At 35.2% G+C, this 19,136-nt stretch overlaps 1 protein-coding gene across 11 annotated transcripts in view; it reads right to left on the reverse strand.

Annotated features, from left to right (window-relative positions):
* Rhot1 (ras homolog family member T1) overlaps positions 1-19,136 on the reverse strand; it is a 69,978-nt gene that overhangs the window by 22,597 nt on the left and 28,245 nt on the right. For all 11 annotated transcript variants that reach the window (XR_009226679.1, XR_009226680.1, XM_046442927.2 and 8 more), the window contains 5 exons: positions 13,263-13,361; positions 12,227-12,335; positions 10,902-11,022; positions 6,476-6,560; positions 5,973-6,118 (listed from right to left, as the gene is read on the reverse strand). Coding sequence is in view for 9 of the 11 variants with exons in the window: in XM_046442927.2 (XP_046298883.1) it covers positions 5,973-6,118; positions 6,476-6,560; positions 10,902-11,022; positions 12,227-12,335; positions 13,263-13,361 (560 nt within the window). In the remaining 2 variants the exon portion in view is untranslated. The remainder of the gene's footprint in view (positions 1-5,972; positions 6,119-6,475; positions 6,561-10,901; positions 11,023-12,226; positions 12,336-13,262; positions 13,362-19,136) is intronic.

Raw genomic sequence — 19,136 nt, forward strand, 5'->3', positions numbered from 1 at the left:
TCTTTCTCAACCTGGCAAAAAAAAGGCTTTCTAACACAAGAGAACCCTGCCTGAGAACCTTCCCTTGCATGCCTAGGTGTTGTTAAAGGCTGACTCCTCTGTACCTCTGTGTTTTCTTGTGCATAATTCTACCTGAGCATTTAGCCACATATCTCTATTTATTCACTGAACATTGCCTATTGCTCTCAGCATTTTTTGAAGGCCAGGTACCCTGGTGCCAAGTCTAGCCAGCATTATAATTCCTTTATTTTTTTATTTTTATTTTTTTTATTGGTTGTTCAAAACATTACAAAGCTCATGATATATCATCTTTCATACATTTGACTCAATTGGGTTATGAACTCCCATTTTTACCCCAAATACAAATTGCAGAATCACATCAGTTACACACTCACATTTTTACATAATGGCACATTAATGACTGTTGTATTCTGCTACCTTTCCTTTCCCCTACTATCCCCCCTCCCCTCCCCTCCCATTATCCCTCTCTACCTCATCTGCTGTTGTTCAATTCTCTCCCTTGTTTCCCCCCCCTTTCCCCTCATATCCTCTTCTATGTAATTTTGTGAAACATTGAGGGTCTCCTACCATTTCCATATGCTTTCCCTTCTCTCTCCCTTTCTCTCCCCCCACTCATCTTTGTTTAATGTTAATCTTTTCCTCATGCTCTTCCTCCCTGTTCTGTTCCTAGTTGCTCTCTTTATATCAAAGAAGACATTTGGCATTTGTTTTTTAAGGATTGGCTAGCTTCGCTTAGCATAATCTGCTCTAATGCCATCCATTTCCCTGTAAATTCTATGATTTTGTCATTTTTTATTGCTGCGTAGTACTCCATTGTGTATAGATGCCACATTTTTTTTATCCATTCATCTATTGAAGGGCATCTAGGTTGGTTCCACAGTCTAGCTATTGTGAATTGTGCCGCTATGATCATTGATGTGGCAGTATCCCTATAGTACGCTCTTTTAAGATCCTCAGGGAATAGTCCGAGGAGGGCGATAGCTGGGTCAAATGGTGGATCCATTCCCAGCTTTCCCAGGTATCTCCATACTGCTTTCCAGATTGGCCTTACCAATTTGCAGTCCCACCAGCAGTGTACAAGTGTACCCTTTTCCCCACATCCTCGTCAACACTTATTGTTGTTTGACTTCATAATGGCTGCCAATCTTACTGGAGTGAGATGGTATCTTAGGGTGGTTTTGATTTGCATTTCTCTGACTGCTAGAGATAGTGAGCATTTTTTCATGTACTTGTTGATTGATTGTATGTCCTCCTCTGTGAAGTGTCTGTTCAGGTCCTTGGCCCATTTGTTGATTGGGTTATTTGTTATCTTATTGTTTAATTTTTTGAGTTCTTTGTATATTCTGGATATTAGGGCTCTATCTGAAGTGTGAGGGGTAAAAATTTGTTCCCAGGATGTAGGCTCTCTGTTTACCTCTCTTATTGTTTCTCTTGCTGAGAAAAAACTTTTTAGTTTAAGTAAGTCCCATTTATTTATTCTTGTTATTAACTCTTGGGCTATGGGCGTCCTATTAAGGAATTTGGAGCCTGACCCCACAGTATGTAGATCGTAGCCAACTTTTTCTTCTATCAGACGCAGTGTCTCTGATTTGATATCTAGCTCCTTGATCCATTTTGAGTTAACTTTTGTGCATGGCGAGAGAAAGGGATTCAGTTTCATTTTATTGCATATGGATTTCCAATTTTCCCAGCACCATTTGTTGAAGATGCTTTCCTTCCTCCACTGCATGCTTTTAGCCCCTTTATCAAATATAAGAAAGTTGTAATTTTGTGGATTGGTTTCTGTGTCCTCTATTCTGTACCATTGGTCCACCTGCCTGTTTTGGTACCAGTACCACGCTGTTTTTGTTACTATTGCTTTGTAGTACAGTTTGAACTCTGGTATCGCTATACCTCCAGATTCACACTTCCTGCTTAGAATTGCTTTTGCTATTCTGGGTCTTTTGTTTTTCCATATGAATTTCATGATTGCTTTATCTATTTCTACAAGAAATGCCGTTGGGATTTTAATTGGCATCGCATTGAACATGTAAAGAACTTGGGTAATATCGCCATTTTGATGATGTTAGTTCTGCCTATCCATGAACAGGGTACATTTTTCCCATCTTCTAAGATCTTCTTCTATCTCTCTCTTTAGGATTCTGTAGTTTTCATTATATAAATCTTTCACCTCTTTTTTTAGGTTGATTCCCAAGTATTTTATTTTTTTTGAGGATATTGTGAATGGAGTGGTTTTCCTCATTTCCATTTCAGAAGTTTTGTTGCTGATATACAGGAATGCCTTTGATTTATGCGTGTTGATTTTATATCCTGCCACTTTGCTGAATTCATTTATTAACTCTAGCAGTTTCTTTGTAGACCCTTTTGGGTCTGTTAAATATATTATCATGTCATCCACAAATAGCGATAATTTAAGTTCTTCTTTTCCTATTTTTATGCCTTTAATTTCTTTTGTCTAATTGCTCTGGCTAGTATTTCAAGAACTAAATTGAATAGAAGTGGTAATAGAGGGCATCCCTGTCTTGTTCCAGATTTTAGAGGAAATGCCTTCAGTTTTTCTCCATTTAGGATGATGCTAGCCTGAGGTTTAGCATATATAGCTTTTACAATGTTGAGGTAAGTTCCTGTTATCCCTAGTTTTTCTAGTGTTTTGAACATAAAGGGATGCTGTACTTTGTCAAATGCTTTTTCTGCATCTATCGAGATGATCATATGGTTCTTGTCTTTAAGTCTATTGATGTGGTGAATAGTATTTATTGATTTCCGTATACTGAACCAGCCTTGCATCCCGGGGATGAATCCTACTTGATCATGGTGCACAATTTTTTTGATATGCTTTTGTATTCGATTCGCCAGGATTTTATTGAGAATTTTTGCATCCAAGTTCATTAGAGATATTGGTCTGTAGTTTTCTTTCTTTGAAGTGTCTTTGTCTGGTTTCGGGATCAGGGTGATGTTGGCCTCATAGAATGAATTTGGAAGAGCTCCTTCTTTTTCTATTTCTTGAAATAGCTTGAAAAGTATTGGTATTAATTCTTCTTTGAAGGTTTTGTAAAACTCCGCTGTATACCCATCCGGTCCAGGGCTTTTTTTGGTTGGTAGTCTTTTGATGGCTTCTTCAATTTCTTCCTTTGTTATTGGTCTGTTTAAATTGTGTGTGTCTTCCTGACTCAATCTGGGCAGATCGTATGACTTAAGAAATTTATCGATATCTTCACTATCTTCTATTTTATTGGAATATAGGGTTTCAAAATACTTTCTAATTATCTTCTGTATTTCTGTAGTGTCTGTTGTGATATTGCCTTTTTCATCCCGTATGTTAGTAATTTGAGTTCTCTCTCTTCTTCTCTTCGTTAGCATGGCTAAGGGCCTGTCGATCTTATTTATTTTTTCAAAGAACCAACTTTTAGTTTTATCAATTTTTTCAATGGTTTTTTTTGTTTCAATTTCGTTGATTTCTGCTCTAATTTTAATTATTTCTTGTCTTCTACTACATTTGCTGTTATTTTGCTCTTCCTTTTCTAGGTTTTTGAGGTGTAGTGTGAGTTCATTTATTTGTTGTTTTTTTCTTTTTTTGAGGAAAGAACTCCAAGAAATGAATTTCCCTCTTAAAACTGCTTTCATTGTGTCCCATAGATTCCGGTATGTTGTGTCTGTATTGTCATTTGTCTCTATGAATTTTTTTATCTCCTCCTTTATGTCTTCTGTAACCCATTGATCATTCAGTAACATATTGTTCATTTTCCATGTGATGTAGGATTTTTCCTTCCTTCTTTTATCATTGATTTCCAGTTTCATTCCATTATGATCAGATATGGTGCATGGTATTATCTCCACGCCTTTATATTTACTACTAAGAGTTGCCCTATGGCATAGTATATGGTCTATCTTTGAGTAGGATCCATGTGCTGCTGAGAAGAACGTGTATCCACTTGATGACGGTTGATATATTCTATATATGTTGGTTAAGTCTAGGTTATTGATTGTGCTATTGAGTTCAATAGTTTCTTTATTCAGCTTTTGTCTAGAGGATCTGTCTAATGGTGAGAGCGGTGTGTTGAAGTCACCCATAATTATTGTGTTGTAGTCTATTTGACTCTTGAACTTGAGGAGAGTTTGTTTTATGAACGTTGCAGCTCCATTGCTTGGTGCATACAAATTGATAATTGTTATGTCTTGTTGGTGGATGGTTCCTTTTAACAGTATATAGTGTCCTTCTTCATTCCTTTTGATTAAATTAGGTTTGAAGTTGATTTTATTCGATATGAGTATGGCCACTCCTGCTTGCTTCCGAGGGCCATGTGAGTGATATGATTTTTCCCAACCTTTTACCTTCAGCCTGTGTATGTCTTTTCCTATCATATGAGTCTCCTGAAGGCAGCATATTGTTGGATTTGTTTTTGATCCAGGTTACTAGCCTATGTCACTTGATTGGTGAGTTTAGGCCATTAACATTTAAGGTTACAATTGAAATATGATTTGTACTTCCAGTCATGTTTATTTATTTATTTATTTTAGTTTGGCTAGTTTTTACTTTTTGGTTATTTTCCTCCCCCTTTACTGAGATACCTCCTGCTGTTAGTTTTGGGCACTATTTTTCAATTCCTCTTCTTGTAGTATTTTGCTCAAAATGCTTTGCAGTGCTGGTTTTCTGGCTGCGAATTCTTTTAGCTTTTGTTTATCGTGCATTCATTCATTCATTTATTTATGGTGCTGAGGATCAAACCCAGGGCCTCCTCACATGTGCTAGGCGAGCACTTTACCAGTGAGCCACAACCCAACCCCCCCTCCCCCCACTATACTGCCATTCTTAAAGCAGAAAGAAAGGGAAGAGAATGCAAGATGGGGCAGATTCCCCTATCTATTCCACTGCCAGAGAAAGCAATGCCACACAGGTAAACAGATAGTGCCTTGAAAAACCACAGTAGGAATATTTTAATTATCTGCTTCCCAAGTGGGTTGGGAATATTGGGTTGGAAACATGGTGGGTTCTGCAAATATTGACCAGCTGAAGACTTAATGATAATTTTAAAAAATCGGAAAACGATTGACAAAAGAACAAAAATAACTAAAAGACTTCTGAAATCAGCTATCCTTTCTTATTTATTTGAAAAAAAGATCGTAATGTTGAAAAAGTTAGTCTCACCAAGGTTAAAATAATTATGTCATCACACAAGACCAGGGAATTCCCTGAAGACACTAAATACAATGTCAACCAGAACATAACAAAGCTGTAGACAAATCTGCTCTAAACTTTACTAAATTTTTATTAACAACAACAAATAATGCAGTAAGACCTCAGTGTCCAATAAAATATGCTACTCCTCATATGCTGAAGGAGTAATTGTGCAACAGCAATATCATTTCCAATTCTTTCTTTTTTAAAAAAATATTTTTATTAGTTGTTGATGGACCTTTATTTTAATTATTTATTTACATACAGTGCTGAGGATCAAACCCACATGTGCCTCACACATGCTAGGCAAGTGCTCTACCACTGAGCCACAACCCCAGCCCTCCAAACTTCTTTTTTTAAAAAAAAACTTATATATATTTTTAGTTTTGATGAATCTTTATTTTTATTCATTTATTTATATGCGGTGCTGAGAATCGAAACCAGTGCCTCACATATGCCAGGTAAGTGCTCTATCACTGAGCCACAACCCCAGCCCCAATTTTCTTAATCAAACAAAAAAGTATTAAAATAAAGTTCATTTTTGATGTAAGACTTAGATTACTGTTTCCTAGTACATCATCCAAAAGAAAATAATCGCTTCCAGATAAATCTAAAAAGTGTTTATAATCCCAGCAGCACTACAAATCCTGCTTAAGAAACAGTTATGATTGAAGAATTTCATAGGCTCTGACAAGCTTACAAAATGATGAATATAATATACCACAATTTTAAACTAGTGGTGGTTCTAGAGGAAAGAAGTGAGCTCTATACTCACGTCCACTGGGAAAGGAATCCCTGATAGGTTATCCAGCCTTTTTCATTTGTACAAACTGTGTTATTCACATCTGGTCCCCAAGGTATATAAGGGAAAACTTTGAATAAATCCTTAAGTTCATCAGGTGACAAAGCACAGTCTCTATCCTGACAAAACACAAGGAAGTATACATAATGTTTAGATATCTGAGAGAATAATTCTCAAACACAAAAACCCCATAGTCCATGAAAGACTTGCCTCTAAAAATGTGAATTAACAATAAGAAATTTTACATTTCATCAAAACTATAAAAATATAATAATGAATCTATCAGAAACTACACTTTTTCATCCCCAAGAAAACAATGAAAGTAAAAGTAGAAAATATTTTTGCTAGTTCCACTTGGAGAGATTAAACAGTTTGGGCTACAAACATAAGTATCACATTGCTAAGGAAACAGAGAAAAATCTCCCACAGAAGAATATTTTACCATATATCATGGAAAATGTCAGTTAAATGCTCACCAGATCATGTTTGTCAAAGGTGCTTTGGAGAAACAAATATGCATGATGGTTTAATTCAGTAGTGCAATCAGGAGGTATTTTTAGCCTGTTAATGAAAAAATTAAAAATAAATCATTAATCAAATATTAAAATTTAATTTAAGAAATGAATACAAAATTGCAACAAGTGTTTTTGTGGGATGCCACTATTTACAAAATTTTCTTCCCCTGGAGCCATTTAGACTTTCCCAGGGTAAGTCTCTGGAGTATAACACTCCTCAGAAGAGTCATAATAATGCTTTTTCCAAATGCTTTTTCCAAAATAACATAGATCCTGGGCTGGGGATGTGGCTCAAGCGGTAGCACGCTCGCCTGGCATGCATGCGGCCCGGGTTCGATCCTCAGCACCACATACAAAGATGTTGTGTCTGCTGAAAACTAAAAAATAAATATTAAAAAAAAATTCTAAAAAAAAAATAATAACATAGATCTTTTCCCAAATATCAGAAGGACACATTGAAATAAAAATTTTACAAATAGTAATGATTAAACTATAATAGATTTGTTTTTCCTATAAACAAATCATCACAATTATGGCCTTAATATCAATGCCAATATGTAACAACTTGAAAATGATATGAATAGATGTTATTTCACCTTTAGAACCATCTTAAATTTAGTTCAATAAATATTAATTAAATTCACTGAACTAAGTATTAGGGAGACCAAAAACAAGACAGGCTCTCTACTTTTTTTTTTTTTAACTGACATATAATATTTATACTTATTTGAGAGAGAGAGAGGGAATTTTTTAATATTTATTTTTTAGTTTTTGGTGGACACAACATCTTTATTTTATTTTTATGTGGTGCTGAGGATCGAAACCAGAGCCCCATGCATGCCAGGCTTGAGCCACATCCCCAGCCCACTTATTTTTTAAATATTTTTTTTACTTATAGGTGGAAATAATGCCTTTATTTTTATTTATTTATTTTTATGTGGTGCTGAGGATGGAACCCAGTGCCTCACCTGTCTACACGAGCATTCTATCACTGAGCCACAACCCCAGCCCTATTTATACTTATTTGTGGGATATATACTATTAAAGTTTGATACATGTATACAATGTATAATGATCAAATCAGTATAATTAGCATTTCTGTCTTTTCAAATATTATCATTTCTATATGCTGGAAACATTCAAACTCTTAATTTTTTTTTTTTTTTGTACCAGGAATTGAACTCAGGGCACTTGACCCGAGCCACATCCCCAACCCTATTTTGTATTTTATTTAGAGACAGGGTCTCACTGAATTGCTTAGTGCCTCACTTTTGCTGAGGCTGGCTTTGAACTCATAATCCTCCTGCTTCAGCCTCCCATACCACTGAGATCACAAATGTGGGCCACCACATCCGTCTTTCTCTAATTTTGAAATATTCAATTAATTGTTATAGACTGGGGCTGGGGTTGTGGCTCAGTGGTAGAGCACTTGACTAGCACATGTGAGGCACTGGATTAGATCTTCAGTACTACATAAAAATAAATAAATAAAACAATAAATAAATAAATAAAACAGAACTACTCCCCCTGCCACTGTATTTTGATACCCATTATTAACAATCTACCCTGCATCACTCCCCTTATTTACCTCTAGTGACCTCCATTCTACTCTCTACTTCTTTATGATTAACCTTTTTAGCTTCCACAAATGAGTAAGAAAATGTGGTATTAGTCTTTCTGTGCCTGGCTTATTTCACTTAACATAATGTCTCGTCCAGTTCTACCCATGACAGGATTTCATCCTTTTTATGACTGAATAATATTCAATCATATATATATGCGCTATTTTAAAAATTCATTCATCCATAGATGGACATTTCTGTTGATTCCTTATCCTGGCTATTGTGACTAGTGCTGAAGTAAACACAGGAGTGTAGGTATCTCTCTGATCTAATGATTCCATAACTAGTAGCAAGGGTATGGGATCAGATGGTAACTCTATTTTCAGGGTTTTTTGTTTGTTTTGTTTTTATTACAGAGATTGAATACAGACAGGGACATCTACTACTGAGCTATAATCCAAGCCCTTTTTATTTATTATTTTGAGACAGGGATTTGCTAAGTTGCTGAGGCTGGCCTTATACTGTGATTCTCCTGCCTCAGCCTCCCAAGTCGCTGGGACTATGGTCACGTGCCACCATGCCTAGCTATTTTCAGTTGTTCTGAGGAATTTCCATAGTATTTTCCATAATGGCTGAACTGATTTGCATTTCCACCTACAGTGTTTGAGAGTTTCCTTTTCTTCTCATCTTTACCATTTTTTTTGTGTGTGTGTCATTTTGATAATGATAGGCTCCCTATTTCTAAGGAACCACATTCAAGTGGGAGGTAGACCACAAACAGATGTCAACAGAATGAGGTAAGTGCTAAGGACATAAGTTAAGGATGCTAGAAGAGCTTCCATGGAGGGGAACATCTCTGGCCTGGGAGTGGGAAGGTGTCAATATTGCTAAGAGTCACTGTCACCTAAACTGAAACTTGAAGTATGAGGCATTAATAAGATTGGGGAAAAGGAGATAGAATGATAAAAAGCACAGATGAAAGCCGGGAGTAGGAAACAACATATGTTTTGTGGACTAAAAATAGTTTGGTATTTACTTCTAGAATGAAGGCAGGGAAGAACATGAGCAGAGGGGGTTATGAATGACCTCAGATACCACATTAAGAAGCTTGACTTTGGGGGTTGGGGTTGTGGCTTAGTGGTAGAGCACTTGCCTAGCATGCATGAGGCACTGGGTTCGATCCTCAGCACCACATAAATATAAAATAAGGATATTGTGTCCACCTAAAACTAAAAAAAAATAAATAAATATTTTTTATAAAAAGAAGCTTGACTTTATGCTGTGCCTTGAATAGAAGTGACATGGCCAAATTTCTGTGTATATGTATGTAAATGTACACATACACTAATCTAGTAGCAAGGTGAAGAACAGAGCAGAAAGTTAATAAGAAATAAAAATGCAAATGGCGGCTGTAGGGGATTATTTTACAGAAAGTTAAATGCAGAAAGTATAAAGAAACTCAAAGAGATGATTAGTATAAGCCACAAAGCAATAAGAGATGGCACTTCCTGTCTTAAAAAAGCAATAAGCAACCACCTATAGAATATATTTGCCCACATAAACAGCACAAGAAAGAAAACTTTTGAGGGGTCCTAGGACTAATTCATTCATTATGTATTTATCAAAAAATATGGGAAATTAACTTTTTTAAAATATTTTTTTTCAGTTGTAGATGGACACAATATCTTTATTTACTTATTTTTATGTGGTGCTGAGGATCGAACCCAGGACCTCACATGTGCTATGCAAGCTCTATACCACTGAGCTTCAACTCCAGCCCCTGGGAAATTAACTTGAGCCAAGATTTAGTACCTTAGACAAGGAAAGCTTGAACTTAAAACTGATGAAAGAACCAGGAATTTAATCTGAAAGACTTCTGATTCCAATGGGGAAGGAAACAACTACGTCTTTCTGAACCATTACATAGTTGGCTGGAGATGCGATTCTAAAATTTAAAAAAGACATTATGAAATAACACCATGAAAAAGAGGAAGAAAGATCAAAGGCTCCAAAGCCAGATCTTGGGAAGTCATGAACTTTGAGAAGCCCATGTCCCCAGGGTAAAGAAGAGGCATCCTATGGCACATCACTCTTCTATATGAGGTGGCACTGGGTCCACTTTTAAATAAACAGTATTTAAACAGCATTATCAAAGGAAAATAAAACAAACTGACCAGGTATTTAGGGAAAATACTTTATCCTGAGCTAATAACGGGCTACAAAATTGAAGAACTAAAGAAAAATGCATATTTTTGACCTCTTGACTCAAAACCAAGTTTATATGGCTTCTTTTTCTCCTTCTCCAGTAAAAATGAATTAAAAAAACATAACTTGTATTCTCTGCGAGAAGAAGACCAAGAATTTGAGCCCTGCTATAAGTCTGTAGCTCTCAAGGATGGATGTTTTAAGTTTCTAAGGAGATACCTGGCAATTTCTGGAGATATTTTTGGTTGTCACAGCTAAGGAAAGAAAGAGGTGTTACTGCCATCTAAGTATGCCCAACATCTCAAATGCACAGGACAGGCTGTATAGGAATTATCTGGTCCAAAATGTTGATAGTGCCAAAACTGAGAAGCCCTGCTACAAACGTTTGCCTATAAATCTAAATTACTCCTGAGGAACTTGAAGCCTGCCAATCTGTATGCTAAATAAAACTTAAAAATACTTGGCAAGTGGGCTGGGGTTATAGCTCAGTGGTAGTGCTTGCCTGGCATGTGAGGCACTGCACTCGATTCTTAGCATCACATATAAAAAAATAAAATAAAAAAGTCCACCAACAACTAAAAAACAATTTGAAAAAAAATTAGAAAACCAAAGGTACATACAAGGGGAATAAATATTCAGGTGTTAAATCCAAATCATCATCATAACCAAATCGTCGAAGTACAGTCCAAGTAGTTTCATGTCTCCCTCTCTGGATAAACAGCGTGTGTAAAAAGAGAAAACCTGAAATAAAGTAAATACAATAGATGTAAAGGAAGGTACAGAGTCACACAAGAGAAAAGCATATAATTGCAAGAGCTAGATTTGTAAATATTCATATACCAGTTTCACGGTGAAGATCAAAACAAAATTCACAACTGCCTTAATGAAACAGAGTTCATTTCAGAGTTGAGTTACATATACACCCAGCTCAGCAAGACACCACTGGATGAAAGGGCCAAAATTACGTTCCAAGGAATACATGTATCACAATTATGAAAATTTGCTGGGAGCCATTAGCCAAGTTGGTATGACAATTTCCTTGCCAGCGTACCCCATGTTGCAGTGACATTGAATGTACGTGACCTTGCTCAAGGACCAAGGCAGATTAGGGTGTTCCCGGTTTTAAGATAATTGTGTTTAGGGCGTTCCCAGTTTAGGTTCCAGGTTTAAGGTTTAAGATTATTCCTGCTGGGAATAGGGCGTATCCTGCTGCCTGAGTTCCCCTTGAGTTCTCACGGGATTCAGACAGTATATTTTGGGAGACAGAAGCCCAGTGGAGGTGGATTTGGACAGAGAACGTGGATTTGGGAAGAGAACGTGGATTTCCCCAGAACGTGATTGTAGACGGCTGGTGAGAGTTCGGGAATAAAGAGTTGCTGTTTGAATCTACAAGCTGTGTGGTGGCTCGTGATTGTGTGCCCAGCCAGACTGTGGCAAAAATTCTCTGAAAATAATTTCTATTTAAAGACTATTTATGAGTAGAAAAGACTTTAAGATAAATTTATTTGTTCCAGATATCTCTTTCCTTTAGATGGTCCTGAGCATCCCTGAAATGGAACCAATTAAAAAAAAAAATTGTGCATATATATATATATATATATATATACACACACACACACACACACACACATATATTTTTGTTGTTGTTGTAGATGGACACAATACCTTTATTTCATTTATTTATTTTTATGTGGCGCTGAGAATCAAACTCAGTGCCTCACACATGCTCTACCACTGAGCTACAACCCCAGCCCCCAACCAAGTTTTCTACCTCTAATTTATAGTGATAGTAAAGATAATATGGACTATCTTCCAACTCTTAAATATCCAAATCAGATTTTAGGCATTTTTCTTAAGGCATAAATAATGCTATAAACACCTTCACTTTCTGTGAAATTTCAAAAATATTAAATTTAAAAGTGTTGAAAAAACACCATTAACCCACCTTTCAATGTCAATCCACTGTCAGCCACACCATCACTTATGTGTTTTCTTACTACATTCTTGACATCTTCCAGAGCTTGAGGAGCTAATGGAGTATTGAAACAAATTCTCTAGCAAAAATAAATAAATAAATAAAATAAAAAGAAGTTTAAAAATAAACCAGCATTAAAACCACAAATATAAAACAATAATCTACTAAGAATAGAAAATAAGGGGCTGGGGTTGTGGCTCAGTGGTAGATCGCTTGCCTAGCACCTGCGAAGCCCTGGGTTCAATCCTCAGTACCACATAAAAAAATAAATAAACAAAATAAAGGTATTGTGCCCAACTACAACTAAAAAATAAGTATTAAAAAAAAAAAAAAAAAACAAGGGAGAGAATTGAATTACAGCAGATTGGGTAGGGAGAGAAGATGGGAGGGGAGGGGAAGGGGGATAGTAGAGGATAGGAAAGGTAGCAGAATACAACAGTCACTAGTATGGCATTATGTAAAAACGTGGATGTGTAACCGATGTGATTCTGCAATGTGTATATGGGGTAAAAATGGGAGTTCATAACCCACTTGAATCAAATGTATGAAATATGATATGTCAAGAGCTTTGTAATGTTTTGAACAACCAATTAAAAAAAAATCAAGTAGTTGCAACCAAAATAAATTCTAAATTAAAATAGTCCCCACTTTGAATAATTTACTTAGAAGAAAAGAAACTTCCCAACTCCCCTCATCCTGTTTCTAAAACACAAGGGTCTTTGTATAGCTACGTTACACAAAACCAAGAAAGCAAAATGATTCATAGTTCAAACTTCAAGTTCTTAATATACCCATTGTATACCATGAAATGAAACTATCAAAGAATCCCCTCAATTCCTACATATAAGAGTTTTTTATACCATAAGGGTTTAAGTAGCTTCATGTGATAGTTTTACAAGAAAGAGACTAAGGCAAGCAACAAATTATTGTTTAAGCTTAAAAAATTTTTATAGTTTTTATCAACAAAGACAAAGACATGATAATGCCTAAAACTAAAATCACTTACCTGAAAGAAGTTGAGTTCAGCATCGTTGAGAGTACCATCATTATCTTGATCAGATATTTTAAATATACGAGTAAGGGCTTTTATACAGGCTGGTTTCATCTGTAAAAAATTAAAGTAGGATTTTTAAATATGATTTTCATAAGTAAAGGTAAGAACAACTGTCACTGTTTTCACATAACTGCAAATATAATCAACATGAAAAATGATCTAAAGCAAAACCATTTACTTTTACATTGGAGCCTTAGGTAAATGAGGCAATATTTACTTGCACTAATATTTAGAAAGGCTACATTCTTCCCTCATGGCCATAATTCCTCTGAGAACAGGCCAAAAAAAATCATAATAAAGAAGTTCATCATTGGGTGAGGATTCAGGGAGATTCATTATATATGAATTTGAACTGACATAAATATATTAAAGGCTCTCCTTCCCAACTTCTGGTAGTAGAATAGGACATGATGTTTTGATCTACCCCTTATATGTTTTAGAACTAGGATGTAAAATGAACTTATTCACAAACAGATGGCAAAATATCATTGGTTAATACATGTAAAAAACTTTTACTAATTTTGTATTATGGGGCTGGGATGTGGCTCAAGCGGTAGCACGCTCGCCTGGCATGCGTGCGGCCCGGGTTCGATCCTCAGCACCACATACAAACAAAGATGTTGTGTCCGCCAAATACTAAAAAATAAATATTAAAAAATTCTCTCTCTCTCTACCTCTATCTCTCTCACTCTCTCTTTAAAAAAAAAAGAATCAATTAAAAAAAAAATTTTGTATTATGAGATAAGAATCTATCTTTTTTTTTTTTTTAACCCAGGGGTGGGTGTTTTACACTGAGCCACACCCCCAACCCATTTTATTTTTTATTTTGAGACAAAGTCCCACTAAGTTGCCTGTGCTAGCCTCAAACTTGCAATCCCAAATTGCTGGGATTATAGGCATGCAAAACTACACCTGCTTAAGAATTATCTACATTTAGAAAAGAATCTTGCCTTTTGAGACTTTGTAAATTTTTATTTTTTAAAAATATTTATTTTTTAGTTTTATTTAGTTATTGTAGACACAATATCTTTATTTTACATTTATGTGGTGCTGAGGATGGAACCCAGTGCCTCATGCATGCTAGGCGAAAACTCTACCACTGAGCCACAACCCCAGCCCCTGTAAAATTTTTATAAGTAATGCTGTTGGAAATATGTTTTGATAGCTTCCTCAATTATCTTACGATATAAAAAGAATAGAATATCTGAATATTTAAAAATAAGGTTCTGGGGCTGGGGTTGTGGCTCAGCAGTAGAGTGCTCGCCTAGCATGTGCAAGCCCTGGGTTCGATCCTCAGCACCACATAAAAATAAATAAAATAAAGGTATATATATATATATATATATATATAAACTCTCATCCTAAAAACTAAGTAAATAAAAATAAGGTCCACATTTTCTAGTTTGCATAATTAGCATAGGGTCACCAGTGCCAACAATTTTGAGAATGAAAAAAAAAAATCTTTCAGTAGCTAAGAATGTGTTTCAGTGATACAGTGCTTGCTTAGTAAGTGTGAAACACTGGGTTTGATCCTTTTTTTTTTTTTTTAAATTTCTTAATATTTATTTATTTTTTTTTAGTTCTCGGCGGACAAAACATCTTTATTGTATGTGGTGCTGAGGATCCGAACCCAGGCCGCACGCCAGGCGAGCGCGCTACCGCTTGAGCCACATCCCCAGCCCTGGGTTTGATCCTTAACCCTGCAAAAAAACAAAAAAATTTTCAGGAAGATCTTTGAAGTTTGTTTAGACTTAGAGGTAGATCTCTTATGGACCCATCTATTATGGAGAAATGAGATGGCACGGTGAGAAAAATGTATACTTTTTAGTTTATAACTTCAGCCATATGGCTATCCCAAGCAAAATGGTAATGACAAGTTTTTTTTTTTTTTTAGTTGTAGATGGACACAATATCTTTATTGTTTTTTAATATTTATATTTTTAGTTGTAGTTGGACACATACCTTTATTTTATTTATTTTTATTTTTATGTGGTGCTGAGAATCGAACCCAGGGCCTCGTATGTGCTAGGCAAGTGCTCTACTGCTGAGCCACAACCCCAGCCCAATAATATCTTTATTTTTATTTGTTTATTTTTATGTAATGCTGAGGATCAAACCCAGGGCCTTACACATGCTAGGCAAGCGCTTTATCACTGAGCTACAACCCCAGCCCCAAACAATTTTTTTTTAAATTTTACTATTTTATTCATTTTAGTTGTTGACGAACCTTTATTTTTTGTTTATATATGGTGCTGAGAATCGAACCCAGTGCCTCACACATTCAAGGCAAGTGCTCTACCAGTGAGCCACAACCCCCAGCCACCCCACTTTTTTTTTAAGATAGATTTTTTTCTTAAAATAGTTTTTTAGTTGTTGATAGACCTTTATTTTATTTATGTATATGTGGTGCTGAGAATCAAACCCAGTGCCTCACACATGCCAGGCAAGTACGCTACAGCTGAGTCACAGCCCAAGCCCATGATGACAGCTTTGATTATGTTCAAAACTAAATGCAGAAAAAATATTCTTTAAAAGATAGGAAATAGTTTTCTTCAATAAATCTTAGTTAAATGAGGTCTCTTAGCAATTTGACATAGTGAGAAAAAATAAAATGAAAGCTACAAAGATATTAGAAAGAAACAAGAAGAGTTAAATATTTAAAGAGTATTGGCTATGGCTTTCTTTTTACAAGAGTACTAAGTGGACCATAATTTATATAACATCTACAATTATGGGTGACTATATATATATATATATATATATATATATATATATATATATATATATATATATATATATATATTTAGTTGTAGATGAACACAATATCTTTATTTATTTATTTTTATGTGGTGCTGAGGATCAAACCCAAGTGCCCCACACGTGTGAGGCAGGCACTCTACCACTAAGCTACAGCCCCAGCCCTCATGGGTGACTTCTGTTTAAATAAATAAATGGCAATATATTGCTTCTATAAATATGATCCTAACATTAACATTCAAGATTAATAAAGATTATTATATTTTATTTATTATCTTTGAAAAAATTGTTATATAATAATCTAAATGTTTACAAAAGAAGCAGTAGCTAGAATGATGCACAAAACAGAAGCTAAAAATAACTTCTCATTTTGTTCAAGTGGTTTTTCCTCACATAATAAAAGACATTAAAAAATAATACTGTGAGCAAAATATAAACAGTAATGCATTTTTCATCAAATTTGAAATGCTGGGCTGGGGCTGGGGCTGAGCAGTAGCACACTTGCCTGGCATGTGTGAAGCACTGGGTTCGATTCTCAGCACCACATATAAATTAAAAAATAAACGTCTATCAACAACTAAAAAAAATATTAAAAAACAAACAAACTTGGAATGCATCAGAAGTTAAAATGCTGTAACGTGTTGGTTCAATGAAATTTTTAAAGTGCTAACTACCTAAAATATAACACTAAAAAGTGACTACTAGTAGAAAGTATTAAAAATTATACCCCAGTAAAACTGTAAAAAAATTTTACAGTAATAAAAACTATATTTTTTTGGTACAAGGGATTGAACCCAGGGGTGCTTTACCACTGAGCCATATCCCAGCCCTTTTTACTTTTTATTCTGTAACAGGGCCTTGCTAGGTTGCTGTCTGGTTTATTTAGTTTTTTTGTTGTTGTTGTTATTGTTTTAAATATGGTGCTGGGGATCAAACCCAGTGTCTCATGCATGCTAGGCAAATGCTCTGCTACTGAGCCACAACCCCAGCCCTGAGTCTGGTTTTAAACTTGCAATCCTCCTGCCTTAGCCTCCCAAACTACTGGGATTACAGTGTGTGCCACCATGCCCAGCAATAAAAACATTTTCTATATGAGAGATCTACTCACACAATAAATATTATTATTACATAATAGTCACATCTTTTTCATTAGTAGGTAAAATGTGGACAACATAGGTCACACAGAGTTAATCATCATTTAACATTTTAGCTCAGGTTTTAATTTTGAAATTGATGATTCAAATCTGTATTAAAAGCTTATTACTGGGGCTGGGCATGTGGCTCAAGCGGTAGCGTGCTCGCCAGGCATGCGCGGGGCACTGGGTTCGATCCTCAGCACCACATAAAAATAAAATAAAGATGTTGTGTCCACTGAAAACTAAAAAATAAATATTTAAAAAAAAAAAAAAAGCTTATTACTATTGGCCAGGCCTGGTGGCACATGCCTGTAATCCCAGTGATATGAGAGGCTGAGGAAGCAGAATTCAAATTTAGTAAGGCACTAAGCAAATTAGTGAGACTCTGTCTCAAAATTAAAAATATTACGGGGGGCTGGAGTTGTGGCTTAGCGATAGAGCACTCATCTCGGACGTGCAAGGCCCTGAGTTCAATCCTCAGCACCACATATAAGTAAATAAATAAAATAAAGGTATTGAGTCCATTACAACTAAAAAAAAAAAAAAAGTATAAAAAAAAAAAATAAAAAGGGCTAGGGATGTGGCTCAGTTGTTAAGTGCTCCTAAAATCAATTCCCAGTAACAAAAACAAAAACAAAAACTAAACCAAAAAACACTTATTGTTGTTGAAATAAAAGATTCTGGTATAAGCTTAGACTTAAAGCTTGTACATACATACGAATAAGATACGGCCTAAAGTTGAAAGTTTTATCTATTAGGCAGGTGTACCTAAGAAATGAGCAACAGATGGTGGTAGGTGTTTTACCCTTGCGGGACTAGGGGAAGAGCCAGGGGATTAGCAGATTATCAGAACTAATAATAGTCTTGAGAACAAAGTAGCAAGTAAAGAATTGAGAACTAATGGGGGAGTTTAATGTACCGCCAGACTAAGGCCTCAGAGGTAAATATAGTATAAAAGCACTTTCCAATTTCCTTTATTATAAAATACAGCACCTGACTAATAAGAATGGCATGTGTTTGTAATAAATATATCTACACCTACTAATTATTATGATGAGGCAAGTTTGGGAAATACTGGCTTAGAGTAAATCAGAAATAAGCATCCCAATTAAGAAATTGTAAATCAGGACTAAGGAAGAGTAAACCATGATCAGATTAAGGATAACACAAATTAGTTTTACAAGGTGTCAGCACTTTTTCTGTAAAGGGAAACAGCAAATATTTTAGGCTTTGGAGCCAAAAGGCAAAATCAAGGATACCATATAGGTACTTACATAGCAAAAGATAAATCAAATTTTCATCAAGTTTTTACTGATAAATTCAAAATATATTAATGAGTATAACTTTTCTGTATAGGTCTACTAATGAGAACAGATTTTATTGGAGGGATAATATTGTGCTTATTTGGAAATCAAAATTAGTGTTCACTACTGTGAAAATCAATTGCAAATGTTCATATGTTAAGGCTGATCTGTAATGAGATTTTCATCTTTTTTTATTTATTTATGTTTTTTAGTTGTAAATGAACACAATACCTTTAATTTATTTATTTTTATGTGGTACTGAGGATTGAACTCTAAGCTTCACACATGCTAGGCAATAGTAATGATGACAAGTTTTTTTTTAGTTGTAGATGGACACAATATCTTTATTGTTTTTTAATATTTATATTTTTAGTTGTAGTTGGACACATACCTTTATTTTATTTATTTTTATTTTTATGTGGTGCTGAGAATCGAACCCAGGGCCTCAAATGTGCTAGGTAAGTGCTCTACTGCTGAGCCACAACCCCAGCCCAATAATATCTTTATTTTTATTTATTTATTTTTATGTGATGCTGAGGATCAAAAGGGCCTTACACATGCTAGGCAAGCGCTCTATCACTGAGCTACAACCCCAGCCCCAAACAATTTTTTTTTAATTTTATGATTTT

Source organism: Marmota monax, unplaced genomic scaffold (genome assembly GCF_021218885.2).
Source record: "Marmota monax isolate L192 unplaced genomic scaffold, Marmota_monax_Labrador192_F-V1.1 WCK01_AAM20220418_F8-fsc00480, whole genome shotgun sequence".
In the NCBI taxonomy this organism is placed as follows: Eukaryota; Metazoa; Chordata; class Mammalia; order Rodentia; family Sciuridae; genus Marmota; species Marmota monax.